The sequence below is a fragment of the Pararge aegeria genome, chromosome 6 (assembly GCF_905163445.1).
Source record: "Pararge aegeria chromosome 6, ilParAegt1.1, whole genome shotgun sequence".
NCBI classification, from domain to species: Eukaryota; Metazoa; Arthropoda; class Insecta; order Lepidoptera; family Nymphalidae; genus Pararge; species Pararge aegeria.
This window is the reverse complement of record NC_053185.1, coordinates 6497817-6515067: the sequence shown is the minus strand read 5'-3', so window position 1 is coordinate 6515067 and position 17251 is coordinate 6497817. Positions and strand designations below refer to the sequence as shown.

The window sequence follows — 17251 nt, the reverse complement described above, 5'->3', positions numbered from 1 at the left end:
CGGCAGAAGTCCGTCCCGTTTGAATGAATTTAAATTCCCGGTTGATTACAATTTACAGGTATGATAAATGATGGCGCCAACAGGCAAAAACACGTTTGTTTTTTATATCTGGCTTTCATAGGGTAAAGTTGTAGAACAGTTACATTCGTAGCGAATATTCGTAATGAGTAAAGTAATAACCAAAACTTTTTCCATATCAGTTCAACAGTATTAAGAGACGTAACTGCCTCGTTGGTGTTCTGGTCAACATGTTCGTTCAACATCACAATTCCCTTACTTTAGGGATTCATCATCATCATCATCAAACCGATTGAGGTCCAATGCTGCAGCGGCTCCCATCGACCCTCTTGATGGCATCTGTCCACCTCGTTAGGGGCCGACCTACGCTGCGGTTACCAGTGCGTTCCATGTGCGCTCCGTACCCATTCCAGCCCTTTAGGAGCCCAACGTCCTTCGGTTCTTCGAGCTATGTGTATGATGAGCTTTACGGATTAGAGACATGAGACTACGTATTTAAGATATCATCATCATCAAAAGCCGAAAACAGTCCATTGCTGGACTAAAGGCCAACGGGAGGGTTGCCCATAATCACCACGCTGGGCAGACGGGTTGGTGATCGCAGTAGATGGTAGAAGTAGCACAAATGACGCTGCTTCCATTCTCCGCTATATAATTAGAAAAACAAAGTAAGCACCTTCATCAGACGCTAGTGCAATTTTCATATGGACGATTTCACAGTTTTAATATTCTATACGAATTACGTCTTACTAAGTCATCAAAATACGTACTTAAGTGAATTTAAGTGAAATTTGATATCATGAAATATTTCCAAGGCGTTATACCTTGCTGTAAGTACCAAACAACTAAAACGTCTTTGCCTTGCTAAACAACAATAAAAGTGGATATGATTAGTTTTATAATTACTTTAATGTGTCGTGACCCGCTTAAGAATAATAGTAGGGTAGGTTATCCGGTTTTTATCTGATTATTGGCATTGTCAAGTATGAGATTTTAATATAACTCTGTAAACCTTTAACCGATAGTCGTTAACAGCTGGACATAGATACCTACAGTAGGAATTTCCACTCTTTACAGTCGATATCGCCCGCCACCTAGGTGGAGGATCTAGTCGTTACATTTTCTGGTCTGAGTTCGCCATTCCAGCACTTCGGGACAACACCAACGTCCATCAATTCTATGAACTGGCATCGACACCTATTCTCATTTTCTTTCCTAAGAGCTTGGTAATAAGTACTGTATTACAGTAATTTATTATAAAGTAGGTAAATAATAAAACTTTTGATTACTATAAATTCATATTTGCCAGATATTTTATTAAATACATTAGGATTTTTTAAAATGCGCTAATGTGTCAGGCTTATATTCTGTTAGAAGTGGCGTGCACTTCATACGTGCACTGAAGCACAGCCTACCCAAAATTTTTAGTATAACTCATAAAGGCAAAGAACTTTTCAATTTTAAGCTATCTTCCTTATTTATGCATACCCTGGTCAAAGACCCTGTGCACGCCACTGTCTGTTAGGTACTGTGGTTTTCAATCGACAAGAACAATCGAAAAGACTTCCTATTAAGTGCCGGTTTCTTTAGATCTAGGTAACTAAGTCCGGTATACCCCTTCACATCGTCCAACCATTTGTGTCCCTGACATCCTGGAGATCTCTTCCAAACAATATATACAAGTCCTCCTTCTAGTACAAGTCTTGGGAAGACAAACTGGTCTCCTCTTTGTAGGTTAATTAAATTTACGTTGCCCTCAAATATCACGATAAGCCGATAATAATCAACAGAGCCCCGGAACAGCATAGACAACTCTTACTCTGTTTTTTCTATGAAATGCATCCAGCAGTGAAATATCAATATAATGAGAATTAGATGATGAAACCTATAAAACAGTATAACGTACGTATTAAACATCACTGGCCGACTCAATTAATAACATTCTCTTACATTTTATCAACAAATTTTATCTCCACAATAAACTGGGACTTTGTGTAGCACAGGATTTAGACGCGAACTAATTAAATTCTCCATTTTCGTGAATAAAACAGTTTACAGATTTACGATTTAACAATGCAAATTTATATCTCAAACTAAGTAAGTTATTGATGGGTACTTCCTTGATGAGATTTAAAATTCCAAATTTACTATATTCTTAAACTGGTTATATTGGAAATTGGAATACAGTATATTTCAAGGTAAGAAAAAAACAATGATTTTGATAAAATATGAAAAATTATGATTTTGAATCTAATGCTTTTGAAAATATACCAACTCGATTTCACAATTAAAAAAATAGAAGCCAATTTGCGCTGATTGAACATCCGATTCGTATTTAGAACAATTTTCATTTTGTCCTAAATGTTACCTTTCGATAAATACATAGCACAATGCGTCAACAATTTGCGGATGGTCCAATTGGAATACTTATGATCCAAAAATTTAATAAGGGTAAACATCTGAATCATGCTAATTTACAGGGTTCCTTCTACTAGTCTCAACCCTCTCCGTCTCAACTTGGTAATCCTACTAAAAATCCAATCTTGCAACTAGAATGCAATAGCCAATAGTATTCAAACACAGCTGGTGTCAGAAATAGACGTTTATCTATGGGAATTTACAGAAAGAGCATCGTGGAAAACAGTATCCACTCGAGACAAGGCAGCATCTAAATACCTATAGGCACGACGAAAGACGTGAATCAGCTGATGTCGAGTGCATGACGTAGAGGCTTCATAATGGGGCTAACACTAAACCTCCCACCCACATCATCCGCGTATAAAAAAATATTACCACAGAGTATGATTTATGAATATGAAAACCTTTTAATATAGGCATCTTTGGCCTAGCGGTTTTACTGTTAGACGACAGATCACAATGCAGGGCATTGTTGACAACAGCATCAAATAAAAAAAAGAGCGTGCCCACGCAAGACAATTTGTAGGTCCGTATAATTTTGAATGATTATTTCAGACTTGTTTTCGACCAACTTATCAGTACGTTCTATTCTTCTCCTAGATAGAATGGCAAGAGTCCGTAGTCAACTCCGCTGGCCAAGTGCGAATTGGTAGACTTCACACCTTCTTGAGAATATTATGGAGAACGCTCAGGCACGCAGGTTTTCTCACGATCTGTTCCTTCACCTTTATAGCAAGATACGTTAGTGATAGTAAGATGGGGATCCAACTCGATCTCCCTTAAAGTTAGGCGGACGTCCTAAACACTAGGCTATAACCGCTTTGCAGGAATAGGTTTTCTAGATTTGCGAATATCTCCACCAGTAGTCTTCTATTTAGTTTGTTAGTTGTCTGCCACTTACTCATTTGAAGACAGAATAATACTTTATCAATTGCATTGCAAAACTTCCACCTTTTTATAACTTAGAAGTTACGGTTTGCAATTACCTTGTATCGGAAAAGCCTGCCAACAATTGTAAAGCTTATATCCGTTATTAATGTCCGTTTCAAGCAAATTTCAACAGCGAGCGGAAGATAGGTAGCCATACAAAAATGTCCTTGTCCTATAACTTTTTGTGACTCGTTATATTAACAGTTTGGGTTTAGTCCGAGCAGAAATATTTTACTACTACTTGGATGAGTTTATTGATCCCTTTAGAATTTGATTAAGGAAATCTGCATGTTTTACATGTTTACACCTGGATGTTTTCGATTATGATGAGATCGACTTCTATATAAAAATAATGTAGAATACATTCCTAATTAGAAGATAAATAATTATTAGCGGAATACTGTTTAATTATCTCCGTTATAAATATACTTGTCTCGTCTATTTTGTTGAATTTGTGGTCATCAGAAACAAACGTAAAAATTCTCACCGAGTAGGTGAAGGATATGTGCTATGTTTTTGCGTCAAATATTTGACTTACAACGTGCGAGGTATGTGCATATTTTTAATTACATTATAATTTGTAGTATGTAGATACTTCAGTATGATATAGATAACTAACGTTCATGGGTAGAATAACTACATCAGTTTGTTTAATAGTAAGTTAGATTTTCAGTGGAAGGGTAGTTAAGAGGCCAACAAAGCGCGATCTGTATCTCAGGAAACTTGTATCTTCACACTGAAACGACAAAAAAGCAACATGCCCGAATCTCACTTTATAGGGAATAAATAATAATTGAATCGCATAGTCCTGTAACGCGGCGCCAACTTTAATAAACAATTAATGCCTACGTAAAACGGACTGTTGGTAATTTGTATCGTTGAACGAAAGGTGATTAAAGGCGAGATCGATGATGCAAGTATGACGGATGTTTATGAGTCAACTTGCGCGAAGGCCGCGCACCGGATACTGATAAAGCGTAACCAGCACTACATCGCTCAAGTATCGTATAAGATAATTACATTATAACATTTCTGAACTTGGGGATCGCGACTCGCTGGGGGTCTGATAAGGTCAGCTAATAACCTATTCCGCCACATAGCCAATGATACCTCAACAATATTTCATATTTCGCAAATAGCAAAACCATTTCTTAACTTTGAGGTTTGATCTATATCAAATCAGTAGTCTGGTGATAGAGCGCGAGCCAGACGAATAGCTTTAGTATCGTAGTGTACTACATTTATGAACTTGGGCGTTGAGTATCGTAATCTGTTGAAAGAATTTAACAATCTAGGTACATCGCAAGTATCTTAAAAACTCTAAGAAGCTTGAGCTAAACCATTTTTGAACTTTTTGGTTGGATTGGATGATGTCAGCTTTTAGCGCTTAGCTTCTCTGTGGCTCGCTGTTTCACAATAGTGTCGTGATCGGCAAATCGCACGAGCCTGCATACAACTTATCGTATGATCTAGCCGAAGATGAATAGCCTATTTCTGAACTTCGAATTTAAAATCGTCAGCTGGCAAAATTAAACCAGCAACATCACTATAGTATCAGTTATCGAATCTCCCGCAAATAGATTACTCGAAGCCATTTCTGAACCTGAAAGTAGGTATCGTCGGCTGGTAGAACTTATACCGTCACGTAATATTCACATAAGCTCGCTAAAAATGATTAAATTATTTCAAAGCCTGGAGGATCGCAACCCACTGGTAGTCTGAAATCGTCCTCTAATGAAGTGCTACCACGCACTATCTGTCGTCTAGGTATCATATAATAGTAGCTCATTACGGGGTTGTACCCCCAAGAAATCATAACGACGAGATTCAAATGCATTGCGATAGTCGCGATTGGTAAAGAAAATATTTAACGCTCACTTGCAAATTTTTTTATTAATTATTTTTCACTATTTCCAATACTGGCTAATAAAGCAACTGAGATTTTGCTTGGTGCTTTCCCTATCTACAGCTATCCAACATTTGATTGCTACCCAGGTGCTTATTTCCTTAGTGCCCTGGATGCAAACCCAGAAAGAATGCTGGACTGGAGAACATCCACAGAGAACATTGGGTTCCTTATGCGAGAATGACAGCAGCATAAACATGATTTTCTAAAATATTTTGCTGATGAGTATTATTGGTAGGTAGATCAAGGTCTATCAAGGAAATTCTTAAACAGTAACTTGGAATCAATCAGCTCCACTTTCATCTACACACAGTGAAAAATAATTATTCTTAATTCATAAAAAGTAGATATTTGGAAAAAGATTCTACTCTGAAGAGACTGCTTTCCGAACCAATGGTGGAATGATGGTAGACACTACTAACAGATTTAAATGTTTTAAAGGCACCAAAAAGTGAGGCTACCTAAGGAAAATGAATTTTTTATTTGTTTAAAAACTAATTTTTATGTGAGAGATATATGTGAAAATATTTATTTTGTTTCTTTATTAATTTCTTTCAACCATTATATATATTTAAAAAGACTGCACAGTCATGGCTGGTCAGTTGGCTGCTATAAATACTGGGTGAAGTTCATAAATCCAACATTCGTAAGGATACAAATTATAAGTGTTTGTTAAACACAGAAGTGGTTTCCATGATTTTGTATGCCTTCTGATGGTAAATTATCATATTATTGTGAATAAATTTGTCTTCAAGTTGATTGAAAAAGCTTTGTTAAAAACTTACTGGAATGACAATCAGAATGAAAATCTCCAACTGGACCTTCCAGCGATGAAGATTGTAAGTAATCAGCAATTCATTCAAGATAGAATAATAGAGAAATTGGAATGGATTTATAAATTTGTTATAATAGGGGTAAAGGATATATTGTACATGTATTTCCTTATTATTACACAGACTTGACTAAGGTATCCAGTCTTTGTGATCCAGTGAACTGTTCATCAAGCAAGACAAAGTATCATGGCTAAGCAAGCATTACAGCAAGGATAAATTGCAAAGAAAATGTAAAAGATACCTGGCTTCTTAAACATTAAATGTTTCAATCCAATATTGATGTTTAAATATTATAATAAATATTTTGTTTAGTGAAACAAAATATTTTAACCCACTTTAAATACCTACTGAGATATAAAATAATATAAGTCAGTCATTTGACTGAAGCTTTTCTTGTAGGAAAGCAGATTTGGTCATCTTCATAGTGGAACATGGAAAACACTCTCTGTTTAGGCATGATATACTCTACCTCCTACGCAATTGATTTGATGACTAATGATAAGATAACTTCATATAGATTTACTTCAGATGTTGAACTAAAAAAGTTGATGCCTATTGCAGATTAGATAATGCTTGGCAATGGTACGAAAAGTATTTGTTTCTGATACCAGGACAACAGAGGCAGGAGAAGTTTTGTTAAAGATTACCAAGGGATTGTATCAAGACTGCGGAACGCAACAAATTGTCGCGCTTCAACTGACAGGACGACCACTACCATTCAGCAGAAGTCGCGGGTGGGGCGACTAGAAAATGAAATCTTGTGAACTACCTTACTTCTTACGCTTTTAGTCCTCTGAATGCACAAGTAGAGAGATACATAGACACAAGATATACCTAGTTACACCGCCACCTCTTTGTGAATTCGAGGTCATCTGAAAACCATTGGTTATATTAGGAGATGAAGAGAAAAGGGGAGGCTTACCGCTTGGAGCGCCGCTAACCTGTCCTTCGTCATCCTTTATAGAAAATCACACACCAAATAATGTTTTTTCTCGTTATACAATCCCATTCACAGATATTTTTCTAACAAACGTCACTATAAAAGGACACGAACACTAGTTCACTTCACTCAAAAAATCGATACAACGAACGAACGAAACTTCCAATTTCCATCCGTCAGTCCATAAACACCAGACCAGTAAGAAACCACGAAGACAAAATGTGATAAAGTTGTAGATGGCGTGACCGAGTTTGAAGTATGAACTATGACGTCAAACAACTTTGTCGGTAAAGCAGTTTCGGCCGATATCATTTTCAAACTTATTTATTTACAAACTGATCAAACAATAGTTTTAAGTACAATTTAAGTTTGACAAATATATAATAAAAATAAAAAATATTATAAGTTTTCAAAACAAATTCAATTCATTTTCTAACAATTATTTTACCTATAAATATAGTTAATCGCTTGACTACTGCAGTCATTGCGCCTGTCGATGTCAAGGATTTCTTCCGTTTAGTCAAGTGACGCCATTGTGAGCCGTAACGACTTATAGGAGCACAGAGTTTAATCTCTAATTACTTAAATAATCTTGGTAAATTGTGTTTTTATATACAGTGAATTTGTTCTATTTGTGACGTACTTTCTTATTACCATTGTATTTTTAGCAATATTTGTGTAGATCGTGAGTAATAACCGTTAAACTTCGGTACCACTGAGCTAAATTCCTGTGAGGACAGTTGAGCGCCATTCGGGCTAACTTAAAACAAATATTCAAGTAGTTAGTGGAAAGTTAACATAGAAAACGTGTAATTATTGAATACATACGTATCGAATAGAACTAAAAAATAGCGGAATTGGTTATTATGAAACCGATAAACTAAATTGTGTGCTTATATGGTGCGTCATGAGTTGATGACAAAAGAAACATTATTTTAAATGTGTAAACGTTTGTTTTCAGGTAAAGAATAATTAAAACAATACAAAAATGGCAGATGATATGCCCACATTTAAATGTGTGCTGGTCGGAGACGGCGGCACTGGCAAAACCACCTTTGTGAAACGGCATTTGACTGGAGAGTTCGAGAAAAGATACGTCGCAACGCTGGGTGTCGAAGTGCACCCTCTAGTGTTCCACACCAACCGTGGCCCTATCAGATTCAACGTTTGGGATACAGCGGGTCAAGAGAAATTCGGAGGTTTGAGAGACGGATACTATATCCAGGGTCAGTGCGCAATCATCATGTTCGACGTAACCTCTCGTGTCACCTACAAGAACGTACCGAATTGGCACAGAGATTTAGTGCGAGTGTGCGAAGGCATCCCTATTGTATTATGTGGGAACAAAGTTGACATTAAGGACAGAAAAGTAAAAGCAAAAACAATCGTTTTCCACCGGAAAAAGAACCTCCAGGTACCTTTAATTAATTATAGAATAGATTCATCTAGTTTCTCCAAAAATAATTGTCCATTCATGGATTATAACATTAAGAAATGGAATCAAATAAATAGATCTCAAACATATAACCAGATAATAGGTACAGCCGTAACAGGTTAGCCTGTTAACACATAGATGGCATCATCACTTATTAGCAGATGTTATTATGATTAATTATTATGTATAGGTCATTAATTTGTTATACCTCTGCATGAGTGAAATGAATAGAAAGCTAATGTTGATGAAATTGGCAAAGAGATAGCTTGCATCTTTGGAATAAAATAAGATATTTTCTCATTTTATCTGATGCTGATAAGTTCTAGAGCTATGACAAATGGGAATAACCATTCCGGACTACATACATTACGTTTATTCTAGAAATGCACTCTGGAAGTAATAATTTGGGATTAAACAAATCTTTGTTACTAAACCAATATTTGCAATATTTTACTTAGTTTGCTTGCATCCTGGTTACTAACAGAATACTTAGACTAGGAAAGCAAACCTGTGGTATGTGTCAAAATTGAAATAATGCAGTCATGTGCATATCTTAGTAATCATATCAATCCATTACCACCCCAATACAGGGCATGGGTATTCTCCCAAGGGTATATCCTAGTATATATATTATGTTTATATGGAAAAAGTAAGGAGATGTTTTGTTTTTTTCGATAACTTATTATTCCATACTAGAGCTAGTTAGCATCGTAAACACTTTAATTACATAACATCACATTCATCTATTGATGCTTGAAAGCAACAATTTAATCTCATCTTGAAACTTAGAGACAGGTAGTTGTAGCATAATATTACATATTATATATGCTTAGCTCACCGCATCTCCCTTATAGGGACTAAGTTTTCTATTATGTACAATATATCATAGGAAAACTTTGATTAGCAAGGGTTAGAGACCATAAATATTAAAAGCATAGACTTAATCTGTTTAGTCCCAAAAAGTGTATTTTATACTAGCTACATAAAAAATAAATCAGCAGGATCTTAGAGGTTATTGATATTTGAAGTTTAACTTATTTATTTATTTTCAGTACTATGACATCTCAGCCAAGTCAAATTACAACTTTGAAAAGCCCTTCCTCTGGTTGGCAAGAAAGTTAATTGGTGATGGTAACCTAGAGTTTGTTGCTATGCCCGCTCTTGTACCACCTGAAGTCACCATGGACCCACAATGGCAGAACCAAATTGAAAAGGATCTCAAAGAAGCACAGGATACTGCTCTCCCGGAAGAAGATGAAGATTTGTAAAAAACTATTATGTATAGCATTAAAGGTCATCGGGGGCTGCATTGGGAGTTATATAAAAATACTCCATGTTCGTACAGTATTTGCAAATTAAAATATTGCATCATTTGTATTTGCAGCATATATGTAGGACTGTATCCCCTACCAATATAGAGCATTGGTTGTAAAAACTAAAACTCTCAATGCCCCTCTTTCAAAATTTGTGATGTGTGTTATGAGGAATGATGATTAAGCTAAAAATTCTCATTGAAATTGTTTCTTTCAATAGATTTTCATTCCATTAGGTTGCAATTGGTTTGTACATGGTTGCAATATTGTATACAATCATAAAATCAACTTCATAATTTTAATGTTAGTTCAATGTAATAATAAGTCTTACTGTGACACATACTAAATACTTGCTACAGCGTTTGTATTATGTATATTGCTGATAAATCTTTTTATTGGTGTAATTAATAATGATGTTTTGTAGTGAATATTTTTGTCAAGTGCTGTTTAGATTGAACGTTAGATAACCTACAGGCATGTTAGTAAGAAACTACAAAATAATAATGTATCTTAAGGTTGCAGCTACAAAATGCGATCACTGTAAAAAATCTTTAATAGTTTCTTAACGTCAATTAAAAACTTGCATCATAACACACTTTTAAATTAAAACATGTTTTTAATTTAAAAGTGACAATTATTGTCCATTGATTATTGTAATTTATCTGAACTGATCCTTATTTAATAAATCCTAAGGACTGACAATATTTCACTCTAAAATTGTGGTGATACTTTTTGAATAAACTTAAATGTAAATATTTAGTTTGATTTAGTAATACCCCCACTACGCACGGGTTGAACAAATTTCAATGTTTTATGCACATAGTCGTCTACAATCGAATGCCTGGGGAAAAAGAAGGACAAAGTTACGGAGTCGTCATATCAATTCAAACAAAAACAAATCTAGGTATACATCAACCCATTACTGGCCCACTACAGGGCATGGGTACTTCTCCCACAATAAAAAGAGGTTAAGGCACCACGCTGGCCCTGTGCGACTAACACACCTTCGAGAATATGAGAGCATTATGGAGAACTCTGGCATATAGATTTCTCCACGATGTTTTCCTTCACCATTGAAGCAAGTGAGATTTTGATTGATTAAAACGCACACATTTTAGAAAAGTTAAAAGAGACCAGTTCTGGCATTCGATCTCTGCCTCCCGAAAGTGAAGTCGAAGCCACTGGGCCATCACCGCTTCTATTTATCATAAAAACTATCAGTTTGCAATTAAAATTGTTACTGTACCCAAGGTAACCAGAGATAAGTTGTTCTTGTGGTCGTCCTGTACTTTATATATTAATTTTTAAATTTGTTCCTAAATAAATACATTTTAAAAACGAATTATAGCTTTCCGTAGTATTAAAACGGTAAAGTTAAGACGAGTTTGCTACTGTTTGGAGAAATAAATAAATCTAGCAGCAGCAATGTACTTGCCAGTCTTTTTACAGTTAAATAAACAATGATATGTGGCATTTTACCTTTGTTTTTTGCTGCTATGAATGCTAGTTGCCTTTTATAATAAGCAGCAAAGTTTGCATTAGCATGTTCAAACAACAACCTAGCTTTAAAATTATTATATAGAAAAGACCACATTAAAAGAAGATACATGTTTTTAACGTTTATATTTCTATTATTTAAATGCGTACATAGTTAACTACAATTCTATTCTTAAACATTAATATTGACAATCTACTTCTTGGCCAAAGCCTTTTCCCTCGCCTTCTTTCCCTCCAAAAGCTTCAATCTATCTTCTTCTGAGAGGTTTTTGTTGATTTTGGTGATGACACCAGTTCCCAGAGTAATATCTCCAAGACGAAGAGTGAACCGTTGGCCAGTCTCACAAACCATGGGTTTCAGGAGCCTCAACTGCAAACTAATAAAGATAATCTGTAAGTTATATGGCGATAATATGTTTAGTCGTAATCTTACTTATAACAACACGAAACGCGATGCGTATTGAGTAGAAATAAACGTTTATCTGACACTATAATAACACTACATCAATGATGGTACCAATTTTTTTTTGCCATTTACTGATTCAGAGTATACAGCTTTTGAGCGATGTTTATCCAGTCTTTGATAATATTGTGTAATAGCTTTTTTTATACCACTTGAACTAAATCTGGACTGCTATCTAATCTGGTGGTAAGTAATGATGCAGTCCTAGGTTGTCCCAAGCTGAACTTTTGGAGGTACGGCAGTTTTCAAACCCACAGTAATCACCCCGGCAGGTATCAAACCTTGAACCTCCACATCATATCACCACTGTTACACACCATAAGTGGTTGTTTTGTTTACGCTTTATAAGTGCCTGTAATAGGCCTACATGTATAAAGAGTTTTTGTAATTAAATTTGAACTGTTTCTCCATGGTTTACAAAAAATAGTAAGAAAAAGCATAGTAATACTTACGTAGAATCTTCACCAGGCATAACCATCTCCTTGTCAGGTATAGTAACCTGAGAGGCACAATCCCAAGTCATAGAAAACATCTGCAGCTGGATAAACGATGTGAACGGCTTAGCTCGCCCACCCTCTTCCTTGCTTAGGATATACACTGCTGCATCAAAACTGTCATGGGCTTTCACTGTACCGGGCTTTGCCATAACCATGCCTCGTTTGATCTGCTCCCTTTTGATTGAACGGACTAAAGCACCTAGTTGGTCACCAGCCTGAGCTTCTTCTAAAGTCTTGTGGAACATCTCAACACCAGTCACTGTTGTTTTCATGACCTTACCGTGTCCAACAATTTCACACTCTGTGCCCTTTTTCAAAACACCTAAAAGTAATATAACATTATTTTTCAATTGAAAGGTACATATTTGGCTAAGCAGTTAGCATAATGATGATTACCAATAATCCTAGGTTGTGCTAAAAAATTGTTAGGGCCTCATTAATCGTTTATTAATGAAGCCCTAACAATTGTTTGGGATGAAACAGCCTATAATTATCTTAATAAATAAGCAGTATTTAATCATGCGTAACATGCTCGTCAATCGAAAGGTCCTATTAGTTAAGAGAGACCACTTCATAATTATTCTGTTTATAATGATAAGGTCTAAGCATTTTGTATAAAAAAATTGGCAGAATTACGAAATAACATTAATAAGGCCCTAAGCATTTCGGTTTTTGTATCAAAAAATTCTCAGCATTACGAAATTGCTGCTCTCGGTTCAGCCCTTTGCAGAGCATGTTAAGTAAGCCATCACTAATACTCCATTGTGTAATATTCATTACAACATTATGGAGGTTCCAGAATGAATCTCTTAATCCCTTATGAGATAGATCTATGCCCAAACCATTAAGAATCTGGTAATGATAATGTCTCCGAGCTAGCTCAGAAGTGTTATGATATATCAAATTAGAATGCTTGATGACACAAAGCGTCGAAAATTATCCTTATTATCAGATAAATGAGTATACCTCTGTATAAGCGTCCAGTTACCACAGTGCCACGGCCAGGGATTGAGTGTACAGACTCCACGGGCATAAGGAAAGGCTTGTCCAGCTCACGCACTGGAGTTGGGATGAAACTGTCCACCTCTTCAAGCAGTTTATTGATTGCTTCTGAGCCTATATCAGGGCTCTTTCCTTCTAATGCACATAATGCGGAACCTGTAAATGTTTGATGATTACAAAGTTTGCATATGTCTATATTTATTAATTTGATACGTGGGAGATTTTCACACTGGGGAAGTTATCTTGCTTTATCACTATTACAACTTACAAAACATCTGTTCATAGTCCACAGACTGATTAAAAGATAAACACAGAAAACAAAAACTATACTGAAAAACCAGGACTGTCTTACTGACTGGTTAAAGCTCACAAAATCAATCATCCCATTAATTTGAAATTTAGGGAGATAATTCGATAAAAAAGATTTATAATACATACATAAAAATTATGGGGTAAAAGCCTGACATGGGCTTTATCAGATACCCAACAATGTTTAGAATTGGATAAATTACCCTACAGAGTATAGTTTGACACAAATACTACATGACTAAAAGCAAAAGTTTATGCGAGAGGTACCTTTGACAACAGGGATCTTATCACCATCATAGCCCATTTCCGACATCAGTTCACGAATCTCCATTTCCACAAGTTCTACCATCTCCTGGTCAGCTGCATCAACTTTATTGATAAAAACAACAACATGTTCGATACCAATTTGCTTGGCAAGAAGCAAATGTTCCCTAGTTTGAGGCATGACACCATCTGTTGCTGCAACTACAAGTATTGCCCCATCCATCTGGGCTGTGCCAGTGATCATGTTCTAAAAAATGAGGTAGCAAAATAAGATTAACAAAATAAGGAGAGAAAGAATTAAGTGAGTATAATGTATCCCCCCCCAGTAATCCAGCCTGTCTAATCTGGTGCCCCATCTTATTTATAACATATTAAATCTTATCATTGGATCTGTGATTTGGCAGATTACTGTGTGAGTATCTTACTCATTTGTAAAAAAAAACTTGTGACTATTGGCTAGAGACATTAAAATTAAAATAAATAAATATAGTATATTTATTAATGACAATACACACATCGTCATCTAGCCCCAAAGTAAGCATAGCTTGTGTTATGGGTACTAAAATGACTGATGCATATTTTAATGAATACAAAATACATCCAAACTATATAATATATAATATATAGATAAACACCCAGACACTGAAAAATATTCATGATCATCACATCAACATTTTCCACTTGTGGGAATTGAACCCACTTGCTTTGACTCAGAAAGCAGGAACTACTCAGCCCTCATTATTAATATTAAAATAACTGTATATTAGTATGAATTTAAGATAAATCTTAGTTACCTTAATGTAATCAGCATGTCCTGGGCAGTCAGTGTGTCCATAATGCCTTTTGTCAGTCTGATATTCAACATGAGCAACATTAATTGTTATACCTCGGGCTTTCTCTTCAGGTGCGTTATCAATATCTGCATAGCCTTTCTTTTGTGCCAAATTGAGATCAGATAATACTGTAAAAAATATGATTTAAAGAGTTTAAGACTTATCAATTTTTAGTATCTGATAGAAAATTATATTTAGCCCTAAAATTATATCATTCATTGAGTTGTTAAAACCATTGCTTCATATAGATTCTTCTTGACAGAGAACATCTCTAGATACATTCAGAACTTTTCCTGGCCTGTCTCGATACTTGGTTTGTCTGAACCATCCATTGTACATGTCTCTATGTATGCAATTTGATATAGTCTAACACAATTTTACCATAAACCTACAGTGTCAGTAAAATAAGAAAGGGACAGAAATATTGATTGAATGTTCATCATTAAATAAATAAATAAATATACTACAACAATACACACATTGCCATCTAGCCCCAAAGTAAGCATAGCTTGTGTTATGGGTACTGAGATAGCTGATGAATATTTTGTAATGAATATAATACACATAAATACTTATAATATTCAGATAAACACTGAAAACATTCATGTTCATCACACAAACATTTTCTAGTTGTGGGAATCGAACCCACAACCTTGGCCTCAGAAAGCAGGGTCGCTGCCAACTGCGCCTCTCGTCCGTCAAATTCTCTTAATCATTATTAATTAACTAGGGTTTAATTATTTAACAAGAAAAATGGCTTTTAGCAAAAACTAGTGTAACAACTCACACTAAGAGTATGCCCTTTTTACCCATAACAGACCTACATGCTACTTGTATAAAGCACATAATTAAAAATCATTTTATATTTTTTTAGTACCCAGTTTTACCTCCATTAATAAACTTAAGTTTGGCTGATTGTAGACAAACTCCTAATACTCAAAATTAAGTGCTAAGCCACATTCATAAACTTAAAGCTTGAATTTGTTAATCTCAATCTTCTTATTGCAATAATGATTTGGTTTTTAACAAGTGGGACCAGACAGACTAGTGCCATAGTTTGCTATGCAAAGCTTTATGCCTAAGTCCTAATAGTTTATAATACATTATTTCTATTAAACTTGTACCACTCACTAAAAGAAAAAACTACTATTTAATTTAAATTTAGGTAATAAAAATATGAACAAATCCTTACCTTTGGTAATAGCAGCAGTTAACGTTGTTTTGCCATGGTCCACATGCCCGATTGTGCCCACATTGCAATGTGGTTTATTCCTCTCAAACACCTGTTTCTCAGCATAATTTCTCCTAAGTATGATGCTTAATGGTGTCAGAGTAGGCAAGCTGGTACATCTTATATGAGAACAGTGGCTCTGTTTTAACACTAACTTGACAGCTGTCATATGCAGAAAGTAAATTTATATTAATGTAAACTCTCCCAGAAGGAAAGATATACATAAACATTATATGATTTTGTATGCAATAAAGCATTTACCATAGATAGTAGTTTTTTATACCTAAAAAAAAACTACTATCTAAAAATATACAGCATTTCCTCGGTTTTTGGCGATTTTTCAAGGAATACCAGACATCCAACTGGATGGATAGGACAATTTTTTTTTAATGTGATTCAGTTCAGAAAAATGTAGGAAGGTGGTTTGAGATAAAATAACATATCAGGAATTTAAATTAGTTAAGTGCGTAGGTATTTTAATGCTTGACTAGGAGGCTCAATGTTTTATATAATAGGGATAGGTTAACCTTTTGAATAAGAGACATGTTATTACTATTATTATTAGCATGATAAACGATTAACCAACTTATTTACATCCAACCACAATTCAGAGCATTATTAATTCACCTAAATTTTAGGACCTATTCACCTAATAAGATAAAATATTGATCATACCTGGGTTAACCAAACTTTTAGCAAATGATATTGTCGCCATTCTACCGAGCAAACCACAGGAATTGCCCGTATTATTTAATGTTTAGGTTGTTTCAATGCAACAATAATTCACTATATTTTAGTCATATAAGTAAAATGGTATAGATTTTTATTACACCACACCGATATTGAAAAATTATCAATACTTATCCAAAGACCGCGGCACAGACCAGTAAATAAATATCCATAGACAATGTGTAAGTAAAACAAGTGGACAAAATTAAATGGCATACAAAATTTTAATTGAAAAAATGTGTGCGTGTACTAGTGTACACACGTAAAAAGTGAAACTTCTTAAAGACCTTATTTTTCGAAAAATTATCTACTGCAACTTTACAGAAACTGGTTAAATAAAGTTAAATTAGATATAGTTTAACAAAAGGCTTTTATTATCATGGACATGAATACAAATAATACAATTATGTCATTTTACTTTATTATTACTGTTGTGATTCAAACTCGGCACTTGATCAGAACTGCTTTATTGTTTTTAATTATAGGCATACCCACATAAAAATTAATAATACAACATACATAACCACAACATCTCTTCCATAAAATTTTAAAAGCATATAGGTATAGATTCAATACTGGTAGACTGATTATGTATACATGTACAAATATACATAAGCCAATCACCTCATGCAC

General features: G+C 34.9%; 3 protein-coding genes across 7 annotated transcripts in view; 1 reads left to right on the top strand and 2 right to left on the bottom strand.

The window, feature by feature from the left end:
- Positions 1-7345, bottom strand: part of LOC120624499 (syntaxin-1A) — a 95462-nt gene extending 88117 nt beyond the window's left edge. For all 5 annotated transcript variants that reach the window (XM_039891085.1, XM_039891083.1, XM_039891082.1 and 2 more), the window contains exon 1: positions 7028-7345. In XM_039891085.1, the coding sequence (XP_039747019.1) occupies positions 7028-7060 (33 nt within the window). In that variant the 5' untranslated portion in view covers positions 7061-7345. The remainder of the gene's footprint in view (positions 1-7027) is intronic.
- A 141-nt stretch (positions 7346-7486) lies between these two features.
- LOC120624501 (GTP-binding nuclear protein Ran) lies at positions 7487-10029 on the top strand. Its single transcript, XM_039891087.1, has 3 exons — positions 7487-7640; positions 8007-8459; positions 9533-10029. The coding sequence occupies exons 2-3, from the start codon at positions 8034-8036 to the stop codon at positions 9746-9748; spliced, it is 642 nt and encodes a 213-aa protein (XP_039747021.1). The 5' UTR covers positions 7487-7640; positions 8007-8033; the 3' UTR covers positions 9749-10029.
- A 1370-nt stretch (positions 10030-11399) lies between these two features.
- On the bottom strand, positions 11400-16604 carry LOC120624661 (elongation factor Tu). Its single transcript, XM_039891330.1, has 7 exons — positions 16565-16604; positions 15851-16051; positions 14620-14786; positions 13829-14072; positions 13217-13408; positions 12206-12572; positions 11400-11667 (listed from the first exon to the last, which is right to left on the bottom strand). Exons 1-7 carry the CDS (start codon positions 16602-16604, stop codon positions 11484-11486), a joined length of 1395 nt encoding a protein of 464 aa, XP_039747264.1. The 3' UTR covers positions 11400-11483.
- Positions 16605-17251: the final 647 nt, after the last annotated feature.